This window comes from Lissotriton helveticus, chromosome 1_2, assembly GCF_964261635.1.
Source record: "Lissotriton helveticus chromosome 1_2, aLisHel1.1, whole genome shotgun sequence".
In the NCBI taxonomy this organism is placed as follows: Eukaryota; Metazoa; Chordata; class Amphibia; order Caudata; family Salamandridae; genus Lissotriton; species Lissotriton helveticus.
Window position 1 is genome coordinate 434,689,133 of NC_136058.1, and position 24,949 is coordinate 434,714,081.

Genomic DNA, 24,949 nt, shown 5'->3' on the forward strand with positions numbered 1-24,949 from the left:
CATGGTGGAAGGTGGCACAGACGAGTCTGAAATTGCTATTCAACCTGCTCCGAGGGATATGGCACAGGTAGCACATGCACCTACCCCTACCTCAAATGAAACAAAAAGGGAATTGAAGTCATCCCCACCTGTCTCCAGTTCTTCTTCTGACACTGGCCCGGTAAAAAAGTACTGCCCCCAGTTTGGGACTTATTTATGGGTAGCAAAGAGGGGGATAACATTGCAGCATGCAGCATTTGCAGCACAAGTGTTCGTCGAGGTAAGCCTGGTACACAATGTGGTACTCAAGGCTATAAGACCCATATGAAAAAGCACCACACAATCCAGTGGAAGGTGCACTTTAATATTATTGCTGAACATCGTTGTGGAGTAAGTGTGAGCGGAGTGTCACTTCACGTTGAGTTGTAGAAATACTCCACCAAATTCCATGGATTTCCGTGAGTCGGCGGAGTATTTCTAGACACCTGTAAACATTGCTATTAAGCTGCGGAATTAATATTTCAGTTGAAAATTAGTAGAAACCTGCACAGTGAAGAAGCCACTAGAAGGAGCTGCAATCTCAAATACATCATGCTGAAACCAAAGTGAAGCAAAAAACACAAAGTGAAGGCTTGAAAATAAGCCTGCGATGTGGCACTACAAACTCCCACACCCAATACCTTGAATCCCAGCTGCATCCCCACTAGGTCTTCGTTTCGGTGTATGCAAATTAGGGGTGGGCAGAACTCACAGAGTTACAGAAAACTCCACAACATTCTGCAGAATTCTGCCAATTGGTGGAAAATATGCAGCTCGCACTATAATTTACCACGGCTCGCAAACACCAGCAATCAATCACATTAGAAAATTGCACTAGGGGATGACACATCTCACTCACTCTCGCCAGCTCTCATATTATGGAGCTTCGATGGAGGAAAGGTCTGCCATGCGGCGATTGCCGGAATTTGGACAGAACTCTGCGTTAAAGACAAACCTGGACGGGCCAAAATTCTGACAATGACGCGGGTAGAACAGAATAATTTGCCCACCCCTAATGTAAATGCATTTCATGTAGTTATCCCATGATATAATGGTGTGACTGTGTGTAAAGGTATCTCATGTAGGTATCCTTTGGTATAATGGTTAGAGTGCATGTAAAGGTATCCCAAGTAGTTATTCTATGATATAATGGTGTGATGGTATGTTAAGGTATCTCATATTGTTATCCGATGGTATAATGGTTTGAGTGTATGTAAAAGTTTCTCATGTAGGTCGCATGGTATAATGGTTTGAGTGTATGTAAAGTTACCTTAGGTAGTTATTCTATGGTATAGTGGGTTGAGTGTATGTAAAGTTATCTTAGGTAGTTATCCTAAGGTATAATGGTTTGAGTGCATGTAAAGGTATCTCATGTAGTTATGCTATGGTATAAGGGTTTGAGTGTATGTAAAGTTATCTTAGGTAGTTATCCTAAGGTATAATGGTTTGAGTGCATGTAAAGGTATCTCATGTAGTTATGCTATGGTATAAGGGTTTGAGTGTATGTAAAGTTATCTTAGGTAGTTATCCTAAGGTATAATGGTTTGAGTGCATGTAAAGGTATCTCATGTAGTTATGCTATGGTATAAGGGTTTGAGTGTATTTAAAGGTATCTCATGTAGTTATGCTATGGTATAATGGTGTGAGTGCATGTAAAGGTATCTCATGTAGTTATGCTATGGTATAAGGGTTTGAGTGTATTTAAAGGTATCTCATGTAGTTATCCTATGGTATAAGGGTTTGAGTGTATTTAAAGGTATCTCATGTAGTTATGCTATGGTATAAGGGTTTGAGTGTATTTAAAGGTATCTCATGTAGTTATGCTATGGTATAAGGGTTTGAGTGTATTTAAAGGTATCTCATGTAGTTATCCTAAGGTATAAGGGTTTGAGTGCATGTAAAGGTCTCTCATGTAGTTATCCTATGGTATAATGGTTTGAGTGTATGTAAATGTCTCTCATGTAGTTATCCTAAGGTATAATGGTGTGAGTGTATGTAAATGTATCTCAAGTAGTTATCCTATGGTATAAGGGTTTGAGTGTATGTAAATGTCTCTCAAGTAGTTATCCTATGGTATAATGGTTTGAGTGTATGTAAATGTATCTCAAGTAGTTATCCTATGGTATAATGGTGTGAGTGTATGTAAATGTCTCTCAAGTAGTTATCCTATGGTATAAGGGTTTGAGTGTATGTAAATGTCTCTCAAGTAGTTATCCTATGGTATAATGGTTTGAGTGTATGTAAATGTCTCTCAAGTAGTTATCCTATGGTATAATGGTGTGAGTGTATGTAAATGTATCTCAAGTAGTTATCCTATGGTATAATGGTGTGAGTGTATGTAAATGTATCTCAAGTAGTTATCCTATGGTATAATGGTTTGAGTGTATGTAAATGTCTCTCAAGTAGTTATCCTATGGTATAAGGGTTTGAGTGTATGTAAATGTCTCTCAAGTAGTTATCCTATGGTATAAGGGTTTGAGTGTATGTAAATGTCTCTCAAGTAGTTATCCTATGGTATAATGGTTTGAGTGTATGTAAATGTCTCTCAAGTAGTTATCCTATGGTATAATGGTGTGAGTGTATGTAAATGTATCTCAAGTAGTTATCCTATGGTATAATGGTGTGAGTGTATGTAAATGTCTCTCAAGTAGTTATCCTATGGTATAATGGTGTGAGTGTATGTAAATGTATCTCAAGTAGTTATCCTATGGTATAATGGTGTGAGTGTATGTAAATGTATCTCAAGTAGTTATCCTATGGTATAATGGTTTGAGTGTATGTAAATGTCTCTCAAGTAGTTATCCTATGGTATAATGGTGTGAGTGTATGTAAATGTATCTCAAGTAGTTATCCTATGGTATAATGGTGTGAGTGTATGTAAATGTATCTCAAGTAGTTATCCTATGGTATAATGGTTTGAGTGTATGTAAATGTATCTCAAGTAGTTATCCTATGGTATAAGGGTTTGAGTGTATGTAAATGTCTCTCAAGTAGTTATCCTATGGTATAAGGGTTTGAGTGTATGTAAATGTCTCTCAAGTAGTTATCCTATGGTATAATGGTGTGAGTGTATGTAAATGTATCTCAAGTAGTTATCCTATGGTATAATGGTGTGAGTGTATGTAAATGTATCTCAAGTAGTTATCCTATGGTATAATGGTTTGAGTGTATGTAAATGTATCTCAAGTTGTTATCCTATGGTATAAGGGTTTGAGTGTATGTAAATGTCTCTCAAGTAGTTATCCTATGGTATAAGGGTTTGAGTGTATGTAAATGTCTCTCAAGTAGTTATCCTATGGTATAATGGTGTGAGTGTATGTAAATGTATCTCAAGTAGTTATCCTATGGTATAATGGTGTGAGTGTATGTAAATGTATCTCAAGTAGTTATCCTATGGTATAATGGTTTGAGTGTATGTAAATGTATCTCAAGTAGTTATCCTATGGTATAATGGTGTGAGTGTATGTAAATGTATCTCAAGTAGTTATCCTATGGTATAAGGGTTTGAGTGTATGTAAATGTCTCTCAAGTAGTTATCCTATGGTATAATGGTGTGAGTGTATGTAAATGTATCTCAAGTAGTTATCCTATGGTATAAGGGTTTGAGTGTATGTAAATGTCTCTCAAGTAGTTATCCTATGGTATAATGGTGTGAGTGTATGTAAATGTATCTCAAGTAGTTATCCTATGGTATAATGGTGTGAGTGTATGTAAATGTATCTCAAGTAGTTATCCTATGGTATAATGGTGTGAGTGTATGTACATGTATCTCAAGTAGTTATCCTATGGTATAAGGGTTTGAGTGTATGTAAATGTCTCTCAAGTAGTTATCCTATGGTATAATGGTGTGAGTGTATGTAAATGTATCTCAAGTAGTTATCCTATGGTATAATGGTTTGAGTGTATTTAAAGGTATCTCATGTAGTTATCCTAAGGTATAATGGTTTGAGTGTATGTAAATGTATCTCAAGTAGTTATCCTATGGTATAATGGTGTGAGTGTATGTAAATGTATCTCAAGTAGTTATCCTATGGTATAATGGTGTGAGTGTATGTAAATGTATCTCAAGTAGTTATCCTATGGTATAATGGTGTGAGTGTATGTAAATGTATCTCAAGTAGTTATCCTATGGTATAATGGTTTGAGTGTATGTAAATGTCTCTCAAGTAGTTATCCTATGGTATAATGGTTTGAGTGTATGTAAATGTCTCTCAAGTAGTTATCCTATGGTATAATGGTTTGAGTGTATGTAAATGTCTCTCATGTAGTTATCCTAAGGTATAATGGTTTGAGTGTATGTAAATGTATCTCAAGTAGTTATCCTATGGTATAATGGTGTGAGTGTATGTAAATGTATCTCAAGTAGTTATCCTATGGTATAAGGGTTTGAGTGTATGTAAATGTCTCTCAAGTAGTTATCCTAAGGTATAATGGTGTGAGTGTATGTAAATGTATCTCAAGTAGTTATCCTAAGGTATAATGGTGTGAGTGTATGTAAATGTATCTCAAGTAGTTATCCTATGGTATAATGGTTTGAGTGTATTTAAAGGTATCTCATGTAGTTATCCTAAGGTATAATGGTTTGAGTGTATGTAAATGTATCTCAAGTAGTTATCCTATGGTATAATGGTGTGAGTGTATGTAAATGTATCTCAAGTAGTTATCCTATGGTATAATGGTGTGAGTGTATGTAAATGTATCTCAAGTAGTTATCCTATGGTATAATGGTGTGAGTGTATGTAAATGTATCTCAAGTAGTTATCCTATGGTATAATGGTTTGAGTGTATGTAAATGTATCTCAAGTAGTTATCCTATGGTATAATGGTTTGAGTGTATGTAAATGTCTCTCAAGTAGTTATCCTATGGTATAATGGTTTGAGTGTATGTAAATGTATCTCAAGTAGTTATCCTATGGTATAATGGTGTGAGTGTATGTAAATGTATCTCAAGTAGTTATCCTATGGTATAAGGGTTTGAGTGTATGTAAATGTATCTCAAGTAGTTATCCTATGGTATAAGGGTTTGAGTGTATTTAAAGGTATCTCATGTAGTTATCCTATGGTATAATGGTTTGAGTGTATGTAAATGTATCTCAAGTAGTTATCCTAAGGTATAAGGGTTTGAGTGTATGTAAATGTATCTCAAGTAGTTATCCTATGGTATAATGGTGTGAGTGTATGTAAATGTATCTCAAGTAGTTATCCTATGGTATAAGGGTTTGAGTGTATTTAAAGGTATCTCATGTAGTTATCCTATGGTATAATGGTTTGAGTGTATGTAAATGTATCTCAAGTAGTTATCCTAAGGTATAAAGGTTTGAGTGTATGTAAATGTATCTCAAGTAGTTATCCTATGGTATAAGGGTTTGAGTGCAAGTAAAGGTATCTCAAGTAGTTATCCTAAGGTATAAGGGTTTGAGTGTATGTAAATGTATCTCAAGTAGTTATCCTATGGTATAATGGTGTGAGTGTATGTAAATGTATCTCAAGTAGTTATCCTATGGTATAAGGGTTTGAGTGTATTTAAAGGTATCTCATGTAGTTATCCTATGGTATAATGGTTTGAGTGTATGTAAATGTATCTCAAGTAGTTATCCTAAGGTATAAGGGTTTGAGTGTATGTAAAGGTATCTCATGTAGTTATCCTATGGTATAATGGTGTGAGTGTATGTAAATGTATCTCAAGTAGTTATCCTATGGTATAAGGGTTTGAGTGTATTTAAAGGTATCTCATGTAGTTATCCTATGGTATAATGGTTTGAGTGTATGTAAATGTATCTCAAGTAGTTATCCTAAGGTATAAGGGTTTGAGTGTATGTAAATGTATCTCAAGTAGTTATCCTATGGTATAAGGGTTTGAGTGCAAGTAAAGGTATCTCAAGTAGTTATCCTAAGGTATAAGGGTTTGAGTGTATGTAAATGTATCTCAAGTAGTTATCCTATGGTATAATGGTGTGAGTGTATGTAAATGTATCTCAAGTAGTTATCCTATGGTATAAGGGTTTGAGTGTATTTAAAGGTATCTCATGTAGTTATCCTATGGTATAATGGTTTGAGTGTATGTAAATGTATCTCAAGTAGTTATCCTATGGTATAAGGGTTTGAGTGTATTTAAAGGTATCTCATGTAGTTATCCTATGGTATAATGGTTTGAGTGTATGTAAATGTATCTCAAGTAGTTATCCTAAGGTATAAGGGTTTGAGTGTATGTAAATGTATCTCAAGTAGTTATCCTATGGTATAATGGTGTGAGTGTATGTAAATGTATCTCAAGTAGTTATCCTATGGTATAAGGGTTTGAGTGTATTTAAAGGTATCTCATGTAGTTATCCTATGGTATAATGGTTTGAGTGTATGTAAATGTATCTCAAGTAGTTATCCTAAGGTATAAAGGTTTGAGTGTATGTAAATGTATCTCAAGTAGTTATCCTATGGTATAAGGGTTTGAGTGCAAGTAAAGGTATCTCAAGTAGTTATCCTAAGGTATAAGGGTTTGAGTGTATGTAAATGTATCTCAAGTAGTTATCCTATGGTATAATGGTGTGAGTGTATGTAAATGTATCTCAAGTAGTTATCCTATGGTATAAGGGTTTGAGTGTATTTAAAGGTATCTCATGTAGTTATCCTATGGTATAATGGTTTGAGTGTATGTAAATGTATCTCAAGTAGTTATCCTAAGGTATAAGGGTTTGAGTGTATGTAAAGGTATCTCATGTAGTTATCCTATGGTATAATGGTGTGAGTGTATGTAAATGTATCTCAAGTAGTTATCCTATGGTATAAGGGTTTGAGTGTATTTAAAGGTATCTCATGTAGTTATCCTATGGTATAATGGTTTGAGTGTATGTAAATGTATCTCAAGTAGTTATCCTAAGGTATAAGGGTTTGAGTGTATGTAAATGTATCTCAAGTAGTTATCCTATGGTATAAGGGTTTGAGTGCAAGTAAAGGTATCTCAAGTAGTTATCCTAAGGTATAAGGGTTTGAGTGTATGTAAATGTATCTCAAGTAGTTATCCTATGGTATAATGGTGTGAGTGTATGTAAATGTATCTCAAGTAGTTATCCTATGGTATAAGGGTTTGAGTGTATTTAAAGGTATCTCATGTAGTTATCCTATGGTATAATGGTTTGAGTGTATGTAAATGTATCTCAAGTAGTTATCCTATGGTATAATGGTGTGAGTGTATGTAAATGTATCTCAAGTAGTTATCCTATGGTATAATGGTTTGAGTGTATGTAAATGTATCTCAAGTAGTTATCCTATGGTATAATGGTGTGAGTGTATGTAAATGTATCTCAAGTAGTTATCCTATGGTATAAGGGTTTGAGTGTATGTAAATGTCTCTCAAGTAGTTATCCTATGGTATAATGGTGTGAGTGTATGTAAATGTATCTCAAGTAGTTATCCTATGGTATAAGGGTTTGAGTGTATGTAAATGTCTCTCAAGTAGTTATCCTATGGTATAATGGTGTGAGTGTATGTAAATGTATCTCAAGTAGTTATCCTATGGTATAATGGTGTGAGTGTATGTAAATGTATCTCAAGTAGTTATCCTATGGTATAATGGTGTGAGTGTATGTACATGTATCTCAAGTAGTTATCCTATGGTATAAGGGTTTGAGTGTATGTAAATGTCTCTCAAGTAGTTATCCTATGGTATAATGGTGTGAGTGTATGTAAATGTATCTCAAGTAGTTATCCTATGGTATAATGGTTTGAGTGTATTTAAAGGTATCTCATGTAGTTATCCTAAGGTATAATGGTTTGAGTGTATGTAAATGTATCTCAAGTAGTTATCCTATGGTATAATGGTGTGAGTGTATGTAAATGTATCTCAAGTAGTTATCCTATGGTATAATGGTGTGAGTGTATGTAAATGTATCTCAAGTAGTTATCCTATGGTATAATGGTGTGAGTGTATGTAAATGTATCTCAAGTAGTTATCCTATGGTATAATGGTTTGAGTGTATGTAAATGTCTCTCAAGTAGTTATCCTATGGTATAATGGTTTGAGTGTATGTAAATGTCTCTCAAGTAGTTATCCTATGGTATAATGGTTTGAGTGTATGTAAATGTCTCTCATGTAGTTATCCTAAGGTATAATGGTTTGAGTGTATGTAAATGTATCTCAAGTAGTTATCCTATGGTATAATGGTGTGAGTGTATGTAAATGTATCTCAAGTAGTTATCCTATGGTATAAGGGTTTGAGTGTATGTAAATGTCTCTCAAGTAGTTATCCTAAGGTATAATGGTGTGAGTGTATGTAAATGTATCTCAAGTAGTTATCCTAAGGTATAATGGTGTGAGTGTATGTAAATGTATCTCAAGTAGTTATCCTATGGTATAATGGTTTGAGTGTATTTAAAGGTATCTCATGTAGTTATCCTAAGGTATAATGGTTTGAGTGTATGTAAATGTATCTCAAGTAGTTATCCTATGGTATAATGGTGTGAGTGTATGTAAATGTATCTCAAGTAGTTATCCTATGGTATAATGGTGTGAGTGTATGTAAATGTATCTCAAGTAGTTATCCTATGGTATAATGGTGTGAGTGTATGTAAATGTATCTCAAGTAGTTATCCTATGGTATAATGGTTTGAGTGTATGTAAATGTATCTCAAGTAGTTATCCTATGGTATAATGGTTTGAGTGTATGTAAATGTCTCTCAAGTAGTTATCCTATGGTATAATGGTTTGAGTGTATGTAAATGTATCTCAAGTAGTTATCCTATGGTATAATGGTGTGAGTGTATGTAAATGTATCTCAAGTAGTTATCCTATGGTATAAGGGTTTGAGTGTATGTAAATGTATCTCAAGTAGTTATCCTATGGTATAAGGGTTTGAGTGTATTTAAAGGTATCTCATGTAGTTATCCTATGGTATAATGGTTTGAGTGTATGTAAATGTATCTCAAGTAGTTATCCTAAGGTATAAGGGTTTGAGTGTATGTAAATGTATCTCAAGTAGTTATCCTATGGTATAATGGTGTGAGTGTATGTAAATGTATCTCAAGTAGTTATCCTATGGTATAAGGGTTTGAGTGTATTTAAAGGTATCTCATGTAGTTATCCTATGGTATAATGGTTTGAGTGTATGTAAATGTATCTCAAGTAGTTATCCTAAGGTATAAAGGTTTGAGTGTATGTAAATGTATCTCAAGTAGTTATCCTATGGTATAAGGGTTTGAGTGCAAGTAAAGGTATCTCAAGTAGTTATCCTAAGGTATAAGGGTTTGAGTGTATGTAAATGTATCTCAAGTAGTTATCCTATGGTATAATGGTGTGAGTGTATGTAAATGTATCTCAAGTAGTTATCCTATGGTATAAGGGTTTGAGTGTATTTAAAGGTATCTCATGTAGTTATCCTATGGTATAATGGTTTGAGTGTATGTAAATGTATCTCAAGTAGTTATCCTAAGGTATAAGGGTTTGAGTGTATGTAAAGGTATCTCATGTAGTTATCCTATGGTATAATGGTGTGAGTGTATGTAAATGTATCTCAAGTAGTTATCCTATGGTATAAGGGTTTGAGTGTATTTAAAGGTATCTCATGTAGTTATCCTATGGTATAATGGTTTGAGTGTATGTAAATGTATCTCAAGTAGTTATCCTAAGGTATAAGGGTTTGAGTGTATGTAAATGTATCTCAAGTAGTTATCCTATGGTATAAGGGTTTGAGTGCAAGTAAAGGTATCTCAAGTAGTTATCCTAAGGTATAAGGGTTTGAGTGTATGTAAATGTATCTCAAGTAGTTATCCTATGGTATAATGGTGTGAGTGTATGTAAATGTATCTCAAGTAGTTATCCTATGGTATAAGGGTTTGAGTGTATTTAAAGGTATCTCATGTAGTTATCCTATGGTATAATGGTTTGAGTGTATGTAAATGTATCTCAAGTAGTTATCCTATGGTATAAGGGTTTGAGTGTATTTAAAGGTATCTCATGTAGTTATCCTATGGTATAATGGTTTGAGTGTATGTAAATGTATCTCAAGTAGTTATCCTAAGGTATAAGGGTTTGAGTGTATGTAAATGTATCTCAAGTAGTTATCCTATGGTATAATGGTGTGAGTGTATGTAAATGTATCTCAAGTAGTTATCCTATGGTATAAGGGTTTGAGTGTATTTAAAGGTATCTCATGTAGTTATCCTATGGTATAATGGTTTGAGTGTATGTAAATGTATCTCAAGTAGTTATCCTAAGGTATAAAGGTTTGAGTGTATGTAAATGTATCTCAAGTAGTTATCCTATGGTATAAGGGTTTGAGTGCAAGTAAAGGTATCTCAAGTAGTTATCCTAAGGTATAAGGGTTTGAGTGTATGTAAATGTATCTCAAGTAGTTATCCTATGGTATAATGGTGTGAGTGTATGTAAATGTATCTCAAGTAGTTATCCTATGGTATAAGGGTTTGAGTGTATTTAAAGGTATCTCATGTAGTTATCCTATGGTATAATGGTTTGAGTGTATGTAAATGTATCTCAAGTAGTTATCCTAAGGTATAAGGGTTTGAGTGTATGTAAAGGTATCTCATGTAGTTATCCTATGGTATAATGGTGTGAGTGTATGTAAATGTATCTCAAGTAGTTATCCTATGGTATAAGGGTTTGAGTGTATTTAAAGGTATCTCATGTAGTTATCCTATGGTATAATGGTTTGAGTGTATGTAAATGTATCTCAAGTAGTTATCCTAAGGTATAAGGGTTTGAGTGTATGTAAATGTATCTCAAGTAGTTATCCTATGGTATAAGGGTTTGAGTGCAAGTAAAGGTATCTCAAGTAGTTATCCTAAGGTATAAGGGTTTGAGTGTATGTAAATGTATCTCAAGTAGTTATCCTATGGTATAATGGTGTGAGTGTATGTAAATGTATCTCAAGTAGTTATCCTATGGTATAAGGGTTTGAGTGTATTTAAAGGTATCTCATGTAGTTATCCTATGGTATAATGGTTTGAGTGTATGTAAATGTATCTCAAGTAGTTATCCTATGGTATAAGGGTTTGAGTGTATGTAAATGTATCTCAAGTAGTTATCCTATGGTATAAGGGTTTGAGTGCAAGTAAAGGTATCTCATGTAGTTATCCTATGGTATAAGGGTTTGAGTGTATGTAAATGTATCTCAAGTAGTTATCCTAAGGTATGAATCCAACTCTCTTGGACCTACATTGGACATCTCTGAGTCAGGGGTTAACAGTTTTCCACCATTAGATATTCGTGGTTTCTGTTATGTCATGTTATTTGTTTTCCAATCAGTTGGAATATTTTCATTTCTTTATTACATTTTTTCTTTGCCATCTAGCTCACATTTCTCAAAGATCTTTGGGGCATATTATCAAGGGGGTTTATCTCCGCTTTTTTGGCTTTAAAAGCCAAGAAAGCGGAGATAAAATTATCTCCCTATTACCTAGCTGTCGCTAACACCAGTTAGCGACAGCTAATAGGAGATAGCGACCATCTTGGACCCCGATTTGCATGTCAGTGATATTTATCACTAATGACATGCAAAGTGGGCGTGCCAAGATGTTAGCGACTGGAAACAGTCGCTAACATCGCTATCTCCTATTACCAACTTTTGGAGATATTCGCGCTAAGCGCGAATATCTCCAAAAGCTAACACCTGAGCAGTTCTTCACCATGTTATCCAATGGGAGGTGGATAACATGGCTAAGAGCATTTGCTCGATAATGCATGAATATCGCTGACTTTTCAGCGATATTCATGCATTGCGGCCGTTTTTATCGCATTTGCGATAAACCTTGCTAATAGCAAGGTTTATCTGCGATAAAAATCGCCGATGTGCGGCGATAATTTTTGTCTCTAAACAAGTTAGAGACAAAAATTATCGCTAGTTGTTGGTAATATGCCCCTTTGTTCTTGACATTCCTCTCATTTCAATGGATATTTTTATATATAAATGGCAGGAGACCTTGCAAGAAAAAATATATTTAACAACTAACAACACTCCCGTGAAGGTGCTTAAAGTTTAATATCTGGTACTATATTTTATAAATCAACAAACAAGCTTTAAACTTTAAAATAAAGTCCACTTACCTGCGCGGAGGCATAGTGTCTTTCTCAGGTAGAGCATCCTACCCATCGAGGAAGAGGAATCTTCAGTTCCAGACTTGTGTCTAACACAGGTGTGGTCCTGTCCACCGGGTCCTCCTTGTTTGTTATGTTGGTCACACTGGGTCACTGCTGTAGGGGGGCAAAAAGGAAACAACTGATTATAAGAGGGAGAGACAGAGAGAGAGAGAAGGTGGGAGAAAGAGAGATGAAATAGGCAACTCAGAAGAAAGAGAGAGAGAGAGAGAGAAGGTAAGACAAAGAAAGAGAAGGTGAAATAAGAGGACTCAGAAGAAAGAGGGCTACAGGCAGAGAGAGATACAAAGAAAAGGTAAGACAGTCAATGAAAAGTGAAAGCAAGAAAGCCAGAGGGGGAAGCTGAATAGAGAGAGAGAGAGAGAGACAGAGAAGGAGACAAAGAGCTGAGAGAAAGACTAGCCGAGCATGAATGACACAGAGCCAGAGAAAGGGCAGACAGGGAGGGAGAAGGGAGAATGAAATGCAGATAGAGAGAAAGAAAGGGGTGAAATAGAGGAAGCAAGAGAAAGAGGGATACAGGTAGATCAAGATATGGAAAGATAGAGGGGGAAGTGGAAGGGAGTGAGAGCAAGAGTGAAAAAAGTGACGGAAAAATAAAGTATGTGAAATATTACTTCTTTAGTATTATTCCATTATACATTCCATTATTCATAAATACTTTTGTAGATCAGCCCTAATCCTGGCTGTATTGTCCATAGGTAGAAGGTGGGAGGGAAAGAATAGAAAAAAGGTTAACAAGAGAAACAAATAAAGAAGAGAGAAGAAGAAACTGCAAAAAGAACCAGTGGCAGAATGAGAGACAGAAATAAACAGGAAGAGTGAAAGAGACTGTGACATCATTCTAGGCCAGCAAAGTGGCTACAATTCTAGAAAACTTTAATCGGCCAGTATTTGCATATGTATAAGTTGCTATTCTGGTGACATTAGCCCTATAAATATATTGAGAGTAAAGATGTCTTGTTGCCGTGCATCTTTGCCATAAACCACTTCTTCGGCTACAACACCTCTCTTCACCTGGGCAGAGAGTCCCTCTTACAATGCAGGCCTGATTTGCAAAGTTAACTTATACTTTTGAGTAAGTTTACAACTTTGAGCAGGTTACCTACTTTGTGATATTCACAAACTGCAATTTTGTAATAACGAACACGTTTGTTGTAACTTACACTTTTGTAGCATGTCCAGCACTACTGATGCCCAACCACTGGTATTGCATCACCCTTTGAAAGAAACTATTATATAAATATATAGAATAATACATATTTGTTATTTAATTATAAAATATATAGGTTATTAAATACTTCTAAGTAAATAAGTAAAAATATGTACCCACTGCCAGAAAACAAAATCGAATACGGAAGAAAAATAAAAACCTTAAAAGGTTGTTTGCAGGGCCGCCATTTTCAGCTAAAGAGGTTAATGCACCTGCATTAACTGTATCAGTACATGGCAGTCAACTACAGCAGTACATGCTCTAGTTGTTGGGGTGCGGTTAGTGGAACTTCTTCAACCATAAAAGGAACTCCTTGGCACGGACGTGCTGGCGCACTAATAGCAAGCCCGTCTGCACCCGTCTGCAACCGTCTGCAACCAGAACATGACTAGAGCCAGCTACCCCTCCCATTTGGGTCCTCGTACCAGCTCCCCCTCTGCTGTATGTCGCTTCGCCTCCAGCGGCCAGTTTTGTTTGCATTTTCACTGCGATACCCTACCCTGAATCGATTGCTTGCATTGCCTTTAGCTGTTATGTTGTATACTAGTAGCCATTAACATTGCATCCAGCCTGCACTCTATAATTTCATTAATCTTTGTTAAACTTGTTATTTTTTGTATGATCAGCCCCTCTTTGCCGTTGCTCCTGTTTGTTTTGTATTTTGTTATTTCTGCTACTTTTGATACTCTTCCGCCACGCCACCCACCGCTGCTCGATTTCCTCTGTTTTTTGCTGCTTCTTTGCCTCCTGCTTCCCACCTCTGAGCGGTCCTCCCTCCTCTTAGAACATACTTAATGGAGTCCTCAGCGTGACCCCATTGAGCAGGTCCTCGTGTTAGCTCCCCCTCTGCTGTGTGTTGCTTTGCCTCCAGCTGCCTGTTTTCTTTGCATTTTCTCTGTGTCACCACAACTACTATTAAACTGCCTGCATAGCCTTTAGCTGTTATGTTGTATCCTAGTAGCCATTAACATTTTATCCAGCCTGCACTCTAATATAGCCTTATAGCCCGCCGTAGAGGGCTATACCGGCTATTAGAACATTGGAATGTTGGTAGCTCCATTGAAAACAATGGAGTGCTCCGGGCTTATAATGGCTGGTGTAAGCCTGGAGCACCAACATTCCAATGCCTCTACGGCGGGCTAAAAGGCTATATTAAAGGCCCTCTCAAGCGTTAAAGGCCAATTTAACAAGCAGGTATAGCCCAGCTTTGAAGGGCTATAAGACTATTAGAACATTCTGCCACTAGAGGGCAGAATGTTCTAACAAAAAAGAACAAAGCCTTATGGGAGCGTGAGGGGATTGGAATCCCCTCAGGCTCCCTGAAGCCTTTGTTCACAGCCAGAGCCGTGAACAAAGAAACATTGGAATGATGGAGCTCCGGGCTTCTACCAGCCATTATAAGCCCGGAGCACTCCATTGTTTTCACTGGAGCTCCCAACATTCCAATGTTCTAATTCCATTGATGTAGCCAGTAAGCCTTATATTCCATTTATTTCCCTACAGTACTCTTTGTTAAACGTCTTAATTTTTTACTTGTCAGATCCCCTCAGAGATGTTTAAAGGCATTGGCAAAGTAGGCTCCGGGCCAGGGCCCCTGCCTGTCAGGGGGCCCCCTGATAGAGCTGGCTCTGTTCTGAAGCGTCTTGCTTAGTTGACCTTGAATAATTCTGAAACAGAAACACTGTTTTCCTTCAATATATTTTTAGCGTGGCTGATGTGTGTCTATTATACACATTTTGAAGAGAGATGGCGTGTTTATGTTTCATGCAGCATCCATAAAAAAGTTTCTTTTAGGTCAAACCACTTATTAGAAATGGGAAAGTCCCACACAGATTATTTGCTGCTGTATTACAATATTGAAAACACATGTCACAATCCCTGAATATTAGATGTAAACATATTTAGAATTTAGACCTGTGAACTATCAGTCACTTGACCAAAAAGGGAATGAAAGAGCGGATTTGACCCGGGGCCCCCAAAATACATTTGCCCAGGGCCCCCAAAATCCTTAATATGTCCCTGGACCCCCTATGATGTTTCTCCTGTCTTTTCTGTTGTTTCTGATACTCTTTCCCCGCTCCCCCCACTGCCACTCAGTTTTCAACACTTCACCACTCCTTTCCCTCCTTTCCTTACCTCCAGGCACCCCTCTTTCCTCCCAGGACTTACTTGATGGAAATTACAGTATGGCCATGCAGCCTACGTGCAGCCAGTAACAACAACAGGTGCCTCAACTCCTTTCAATCTACGGTAGAACCTTCCGCCTGCTGACATTGCTCCTTCATGTGCAACACCGGAGCACCCGCTCATACAGCAACTACTACCCCACTGACCACCACCACCCCAGATCATCTCCACTGCCTCCTGCTCAATAGAAGATCTCTCTGCAAACATGCCACTGAGATCTGGGACATCATATTCTCCCTTACCCTGGATGTCATCTTCCTCACTGAGACATGGCTCAACCACGCATCGGTGCCCGATGTCTACAAGATAACACACTGAGACAGTATTGTAGTGTAGCTCCTATTATCCCAATAGGCTCTGCGCATTGGAATAATACCTTCAATAGTATAGGCCTAGACCAGACGTTAACTAGGTCTTCTACTGTCGATATTAGACTTAAAGTTTTGGGTTTGCCAGCTAGCTCAGAGTTCACTAGAAACTTTCTCGAATAGGCAAGGAGGAGCTAAACCTCCCTGGATAGACAAGAAGGGATTTAGTTTCTGACAACCATAGAACATGACAACTTTTCTCTCCCCTAACCAAGAGTGTATCTCTAGAGTCGTGTGAAAACAAAAGACGACTTATTTTACTCAGTCAGTACGTGCATTCTTAGTCTCACCAGATTGTAGAGAAAAGGAAGAGACGGGCGTGTTCAATAAAAGATGGTATTTATTGATCAGTCTCTTTTCTCATACAAGAGAAATGGATCGATATTATTGCAATACTTATGGTTAAGTAAAGTGCATACATTAAAAGCAGAAGTATAAAATAATACTGTAAAAACATTGATATGGTTTCTAAGCCATATGAAGGTTTAAAATGAATAAAATAGATACATACACATATACATTTGACTAAACGTACTCAACTGGTGTTTCTAACTACGCCTACCCCAGTGTACCTGACCTAAGCCTAATACGTGGGCGGGGATAGAAAGTAGCAGTTTAAGTTAAGTTTGTTTTTGCCAAGTGACTGACTAAAGAATTCTCTGCGAGGGGTTATTCAGTTCTGTACCTGGAATTTAGGATGAATGGGGGATGGTATCTCTCGTCTCTGGTCTCGATATTCCAGGCTGCCTGCGAGGGCTACCCGGAAGCGCCGGAGCTGGATTTCTCGGCAGGAGAAAGCAGCGTCTCGTTCTCAGCGCGTCAGGAAGGCGGGGCTGCGCCAGCGGGGTCTGCTCTGCTCTGGGCTTCGGCAAGTCTGGCTGCTCCGATCTCGTCACCACCGCGTGTGTTTGCATAGGGCAATATCGGTAATATTTATACCTTTAAGGTGCCGAGATTGACGTAAGGATGGACATAGATACGTCAATAAGGATGTCATACGACTTGGTCGTTAGCACATTCTTTTGCTGAAGTTCTCGATGAAATCAAAACAATGGCCGCAGGGTTTTTCCCAGGTTGTCATAGGTTTGATTTGTTTTGAGAACTCCGTATGCCTTATCAGGGGCTGGAGGAATATCGCTTGTCTAATTAGATGGCAAGCGTTATGACCTAATCAGATAACACGTTCCTGTGCCGTAGTGTGGCTTAATCAGATAACGGTTTCTGCATCATGGGGGTTTTCTGCATCATGGGATGGCTGCTAGTTAACTTGTTAACCAGAATAGGGTCAGGAATAGGGGGATCGATACAGAACCTATAGGAATACATCACACCCACTCCACGCTAACTATGGACATATTTACGAATCTAGGCATAGTAAAACATACTGTAGAGTATCGTGTATACCTTACCACCCCAAAATACATAAATGCATTTTGAAATTATCTAATATACGGAAAAAGGCAGTCACATGTATTATATGCACTCAAGCTGTAGAATAATGCTAAAGTAATCACTCATATCTATACATTATCACTAATTTGTATATGAGAATTTACACATGAAATGGCTCTTAATACAGAAAAAGGTTCGAGACCATTTCATCACAGAATAAGAATAATTATGAACATACCAGCGGGCAGCTAATGTCTATAAAGTATCTAAAATTAGAAATTTTAGTTCTCTAAGAATAGTTCTTACTTTAAGCAGAAGATAAGTGTCCCGAAAAATTTTAAAAATATTTTGGGGCTGCTGAAAAAATCGCTGTCCGTGAACTGGAGGGAAAATTGTTCATGGTATTTTGCTATTCTAGTTGAAGGCCAAATTCAGGGAACGCCGTGTGCTAGCTTGCTCAAAAGTCTCTATTTCTGCTCTGGTGAGAACATCATATCATTTAGACTGTCAAAAAAGCTGTCAACAGCTTCCTGGGAGAGTTCCACTAACTCGGAAAAAGGTGTAACCATGCATTCGTGCGCATGATTGTCTCCATTGACGTTTTGATTAGTATTGCTGACAGAAAGTCGTACCTGATCGATGCTGCTTTCATCTTGAACTTCACTACCCCTTAATCGTAGTGGTGAAGCTTCCACGAATGCCGTCATAAGGATTGGTAGCCTTTGAGGGCAGCACAAAGCATGAGCCTTTATTGAACTCAACAATGTTTCTGCATCCATTGGCGCATCCGATTGTAGCGTCAGACAGGTGTCTAACACGCATTCTTCTCCGCATTGCAAGCACCTTAATACAGGTAAAACACATCAATGCCACATTGGTCGAAATGATAGAAACCAAGTCATGTTCAGGTCTCTAAGCCGGGATAGTCCCAGGATTTTTGATATCCGGTCCCGGTATCCAATGGCTCGGATTGTTTCTTCCCTTGTCGCAGGTGTTTTGTCTGTGACACGGTTTGCCATAACGAAATATTAGGACCAAGAATAGGATTCCTGCAATTAGTCCCAAAATGAGGGGAAGTCCGCCAAAAATCGAATGGACTAAATCTGGAAAAATACCCAGTATGGCTTTGAATGGTGTTAATGCCATCGAAAATACTGTCTTAAATACCTTTGAGACTCCACTGGTATCAGAAATATTTAAGATTTCATTCAGGATTTCTGCGAAATGTATGGGGGAATTAGTTGATAACAATGAGTGAATCTCTGCAGTCGTCCTTGCGACTTGGAGATCATACGTTTCTTTTGATGACGTGAGCCTGGTCGGCGTCTGAAGAAGCACTGTTTTCATTCTGCTTAAAGTATCTATTCGAATAGAAGTAATTTTCAAGTTGGGCCATGCCCTTGCCTCCCTGTCTGGAAAGGAGCTGGGGAACAATGAGTGTCCACAGCACTTGACCTTCGCAGTCGTAGTTACGAGATAAGGAGTCCCGGGCATAAGACTACAACATCTGCGATCTACAATTAGAATGTAACTCCCATTATAGAGTCTTTGAAAGAATGGTTCTATCTCTGTTGCAGGTGCGCCTAGCTGGTGACATGAAAGGTTATTTGAGTTCCCTTCACAGGCTCCATGCAAACTAATTCCATTACACAGAAGTGTACCGCTCAGTGACATTGCACAATTATTGTCACTAAGAAACACTTTCTGTCCTTTATTAATGACACATGCATGTGAATAGGGCAAGTTCCATGTTGTCTTAATGTACCCTTTTCCCAATTTTCCGTATATGCCAGCCTGTATATATTTTTGGCAGTATTGAAACCTGAAGGTTGATATTGGAATATTAATGATGCCATGTATTATCCATTCACTGACAGGTCGTTCTGACATTGTCACTGGTAATCTTTCGAGTTTCTCAATGCTCAGGATTGTATAATCAGCACCCTTCTGTGCCATACTGATTTGTTTATCAGTAAGGTTAAAGATATTGAATAGTGACGTTGTGTTGATTAAACGCCAAGGCACATAGCCTGAACGCATATTTTGTAACGTCCAGCCAAGTTGTACAATAGAACGCAATTGAGACTGACCGTGTTGTAACAACAGTAAGTCTTGCGATATTATGTCGATTGCTGAAGACACAATGCTGTCCAGAGAAAAAATTCTGGAGGACAGAGTCATTAACCCATTGTCCACTACAGAAAGTGATTTTTCCAAATTAATACGGTCAATTTCCCGTATACTTTCTGCTGTTTCAATTTGAGTCACCTTCCAGGCCTCGTTGTATGCTGCATATACAGAGGCTGCTATGAAACGTTTTTGACGCTGTTTGCGCGGTCCCATAATGAAATCACGCAAGTCAGCACCATCAGTAAGTAAAGTTAGGTGTTGCTTAATTTCTGCCAGTGTGGAAGTTTGTAGCCATTGAAGGCATAATTTGCCCACACTGTAGGTGGTTATTATCCCTGGGTGTTGTCTTTGGGAATATCTAGGGTCTGGCCTGGTCAATTTGAACCCCTGTGTTTTGTTCAGGAATCTGTCTTGACAGTTATTAGTATCTGTGGGCCAGATCAACCACTGTTTCCAATCAGGATGTGTTCTGTTTTGGTTTAATACATAGTTTACGTCTATCTCTTCATCTGTAGAGCTATTGCTGTTCATTGTTGGCTTTGGAATAGACGGTTTATTTAAGTCTTTGATTTTGGCTAGGCCAAGACAGGTAGTTTGTTGAACAGTGTCATTTAAAAATATAATTTGTTCTGGGATCATGCAGGCTCTAAACAAAGATTCTATACCTTGTACTTGCCATTCTTTTGTACCCCAAACACTTTTTACTTCAACATTTTTGTCCCAATAATCAAAACCAAAAGTATTCATTTGTTCAAAAAATGAGTCTGAATATATCAATTTCGTGTTTGTTATCATGGTCTTTGTCCCTGTCTTATTTGACAATTTGAAATAAAATGTTTCAGCATTACTTGTGTTAAAACCTGAAAAGTATGAATATTTGTCATAAAAGGTTCTTGAGCTTCCTTTTGGAGGGGTTGCACAATGTTCCCATTGATTATAATTTAAAACATTTCTAGGTTGTGCAGATCTATGTAAAAAATGGTTACCATAGTGGTTATAACAGTACATACTATCATAATTAGTTGAACCCTGCAAATAATCATGTTTGGTAAATTTAGCAGACATCACTAGGTCAGACATCATATTATTTATACTTTCAAAGTCCCAATCATCAGCAAATGAGCTTGGTTTTACAAAGTCACTCAATGAGATCTTGATTTGGTGTGGATATTTCAGGATTTCAACCGGACCATAGATTTCGTAGTCAGTGTTGTCCCATGCTACCCCACCCGGTATATGATTGGCTGTGAAGTTGACTGAAGAAAGTTCTCTTTTCTCGACGTGTGAAGATGTGTGTGGTTTGAGGATCAAGTTGATTTTCAGACTTGCTGTGTCCATTTTAGCATATTTTCCCTCAATGAAGCGTCCCAAAGTTAGTACCATGATGAGCCAAAGTATGAGGATAAATGCACCAAAACCCACCCAAAATTCGATCCATGGAGAAATCAGATATGTTTCTTTCAGTTGTTTAAAAAGTTCTTTAGCTTTATCTTTAAAGGTTTTTGTTGATGGCTGTGTTTTTGATTCACTGAAGCCTTCAGAGGAATCATCGAAGTTTATGAAGTAGCCGGATGCAGTTCTGTCAATTGTTCCAATTGCTTCAGGATTACTGATTTTTGCATATTCGTTTGTTACTTCATTGTAGATTGGTGTGTCTCTGCTAAATGTTTTTATTTGGGTTTTCAGAGGTTTAAGTTCCATTGCATTGTTGCATAGTCCTTGTTGTTCTTCTGTAGGCATTTCGAATGTGATTAGCCTCTTAGTTAGGACCTCTGTATTGGTAGCAAACCTTGGTGTTCTGCTACTTATTGGGAGTCCACTTGGCCTACTATTTGTTATCGGCCACATGATTGTGGTTTTACCAGGTCGATGGATACAACTCGGTTCTCCTTTTTACCAGCAAGCGGCGGTAGTACAACTGATCTTGTCCCGTTGATAGACAAGACAGGAACTGCTTTTCTGTAAGAAGGCCCAAATTCCTTCTTTACCGCGATCTTTTCTCTGACTAGATCCCCGACTTTTGGAATCCAGACAGGTCATGCTGGGACAGGTGGTGGTTCTTCAGTGGTTGTTGGCTGTTGTTTCAACTTTATGTTGCTCAGGTCTTTTCTTGTTTCGTTTAAGTCCTGTAAAATAGCCAAACGGTCTTTGATATCAAAGCTTTTTTCCTTCACCACTGAAGTCTGACTGTCGAGATCTAAGACTAACATCCTAGTTCCAAATAATAATTCGTACGGACTGAATCCCTTCAGAGAATTTCTTGGCAGGTTATTTAGACTACGTTGGACACTTATTAGATGTTTGACCCACCCAGCTCCCGAACCTAGTACCCTTTCCGTTATAGATTGCTTTCTGCCTTGGTTTTTTCTTTACACCATCCCGTATCCCTCAGGAAGGAAGTGAGAAGAATCCCGCTGTGCTATGCTCATTTGGCCATGTTTCCCCACAGGCTTGTGGGCTAATGTGAAAACATTGGTCAAACGTAGCATGTTCCTAGCGTATATGCCATTTAGACTCGCTAATCTTTGTATAACAGTCCAGACATCAGCCGAGTGCTGAGGATCTACATTATAAGTGGAAACTAGCCTGTATATGTTAATCGGACGCTTTGCTTTTTACTGTTGATTTTTTCTGGAGTGAAACGCCACGGTAGTATACCGTTTCTCCCGCCACTGCGATCTCTGTTGCAGTCCGGGCATTTTTTTTACAAAAATGTGATGATGCAGGCTCATGCCTGGCCACCAGTACACTGATTGTAGTTCTTCCAGAGAATCTTTTAGTTTGAGGTGTCTGAGACCCTCGCCCATATGTGCGTCTGCAATTAACAAAGTTCTCCTCTCCATGTTTGGAATTACTCTATCCCCCACTCCAGGGATTCGAGCAAAAGGGACGGAGTTTGCATCGATTATGTATGTATAATTGAGTGGATAGTTGATCGGTAGCGCTGAGCAGTAGCCTTTTGATGACGTTTTCACCGCCAGCACTGTTTCACCGTCAATGTATTTTACTGTACGCTTTTTTCTAGCTACGGAAGCCGATTTAGTTGCTACCGCTGTGGCTGTCTCAGCCAATGAATTCCCTGCAACGTGAACGCCATCACGCTGATGACTCAGTGAGTGTGTCACGTGAGTCTTTGGTGGTTCTTTTTGTAGCAGAACTATTTGTTCCCAAAGCATTTTTTGCTTTATTGTTGCACCTGTTTTGAATCCATGTCTGCAAATCGTTGTTATATGATTTGACGCAGTAATATGAATCGGACACTATAAGTGTCGGGAATTCGCGATCCGCATTATCTAGCACCATTTTCAATGCTAATATTTCAGTCTGTTGTTCTGAATTAGTTTCTACTGAGTGTGTTTTTGTTAATAGAGGTCTTAGTTTACCTCCGCTCCACACTTCTTTTGTAATCTCACATGTGGGGTTGTATGCTTGTTCTCCCCAAACGGAGGGTTGAGCATGTCCGTCAGTATAGATTACACAGGCGTACTGTCGTAAGGGCAGAATGTCGATTGGCAGAGGGAATGTTCTTTCATATTCTAGATTTTTTAATTCTTTTAATTCTGGATCAAAATAGTAGTATACTTTGTCCGTTGTAATTGAATTCACCCATTGTATCCATTCCGGATTCAATGTTGTTGTTGGTAAATTACATGGTGTTGTTAATGTCACTCTAGTCGACCGTGTCACAGCTCTGTGGATAAACGGTCTGGCCAAGGATCTTATTTCATCTTTCCTGGCAAACCGTACCCAGACAGTAAGGCTGGGAGATTTCTATTCTCCTATCTCTGCACTCCCTTGTGGAGTCCCACAAGGCTCCTCGCTAAGTCCTATGCTTTTCAATATCTATGTAGCGGACTTAGCAAGGGTAATAAAGGCCTATGGGGTACAGCTTACATCGTATGCAGATGATACCCAGCTAGTTCTGGGTATCCACAAGGACGGCCTTACTGTAGCGGCCAACTTCCAGAAAGCCATGCTTGAGGTCAGTACCTGGATGGCCTCGAACTGTCTTAGGCTCAACTCGGACAAGACCGAGGTTATGACCTTCGGAAGACTCTCCCCTGAATGGTCCCCTGGTTGGTGGCCGGAAAAGCTTGGCCATCCACCTGTCCCAGTGGAAAAAGCCAGAAATTTGGGAGTGATTTTTGACAGCAAGTTGGCGTTTGACCTCCACACTAACAAGGTCGTGTCGTCGTCATTTTTTATCCTGAAAAAAATCAAGAAGCTGCTACCTTATCTCCCTTCTTCAGCTGGGAAGACTCTGGTTTCCACCTTAGTCTTCTCTAAAATAGATTATGGGAACGCTCTCTTTCTTCATACCCAGAAGCGTGTCATAACGAAGCTGCAATCCATTCAGAATGCGGCTGCCAGGATTCTTCTTAACATCCCTCGCCGCAAATCCACCACTCTTGGCATTTGTCAGCTCCACTGGCTGAGAGTTGAGAGCCGTGTTAAATTCAAGGCCCTCTGTATTGCATATAAGGCTGTACATGGCATAGGACCCAGGTTCCTGACTGAAGCCTTTCAGCTGTATACCCCCAGAAGGCAATTACGATCGGCCAATACCAGTCTCCTCCCTGTGCCACGTACAAGAAAGGTCACTTGGGGAGACAGGCGCTTTCTTGTGGCCACCCCAAAACTTTGGAATCTCCTGCCACTTGCCATTAAAGCCGCCCCGAACCTGATGAGTTTTCGCAGGCTCTTGAAAACATGGCTGTTTAACCAGTGAGAGGATGGCTGACTCTAGTTGCTCCACAGCGCCGAGACACCTCCGGGTATTTGTTGCGCTATAAAAATTACGTAAATAAATAAATTAATGCCTCAAAGGCTGGTTCTGCTGTTCTGACCGTGATATGTCTACCGTCAGCTTTATCTTTTTCTCTAGCTATTGCGGTTTGAACTGCATGAACAATGTTTTCTTTAATACTGAACTTCTTTTCAGCTTCTTTGTATAAGTGTGATTTGAATGCAATTGGTACCTTTTCTCCCTCATTAGAGGTCAGGTATGTGAATCCGCATCTTCCGGGGATGACTTGAATCACAAGATTGCGTGTGTTATCACTTGTTTCTAATTTTGTTTTAATTAACATGTCTGTTTGTAAGGATCTCAGAATTTCTGTGTGTATTTGAGTCCAATTGGTTCTTTTAAAATCTGGTTTTATTAGATCATAAAGGGGTTTGACCCTTTCTGCGTAATTTGCAATGTATGTTCTTCCGACATTTAGGAAGCCTAGAATTGACTGTAGGTTTTTTAGTGTTCTAGGTGCTTGGAGTACGGCACACTTCTCTAGGAAATTGTCAGCCAGGCTTTTGCCTTCACTTGATAATTCATATCCTAAGAACAGGACTGTCGGATGGGCAATTCTGGATTTTTTAAAGTTGAATTTGTAACCCTCTGCTGCGAACCCAAGTATTATGGTATTCACTCTCTTCAAGTGAGTATCCAAGTCATCATCTGTTAGGTATATGTCGTCGACATAAGATAATGCTTCGTCATCATATGTTTGTAGTAATTCTGTTACTCTTGCTGAGAATACC

General features: G+C 38.4%; 1 protein-coding gene across 1 annotated transcript in view; it reads right to left on the reverse strand.

Annotated features, from left to right (window-relative positions):
- The window catches only part of LOC144805144 (collagen alpha-1(XII) chain-like), a 188,500-nt gene that overhangs the window by 68,370 nt on the left and 95,181 nt on the right, over positions 1 to 24,949 (reverse strand). The window contains exon 4 of the mRNA XM_078671946.1: positions 12,071 to 12,217. Coding sequence (XP_078528072.1) covers positions 12,071 to 12,217 — 147 coding nt within the window. The remainder of the gene's footprint in view (positions 1 to 12,070; positions 12,218 to 24,949) is intronic.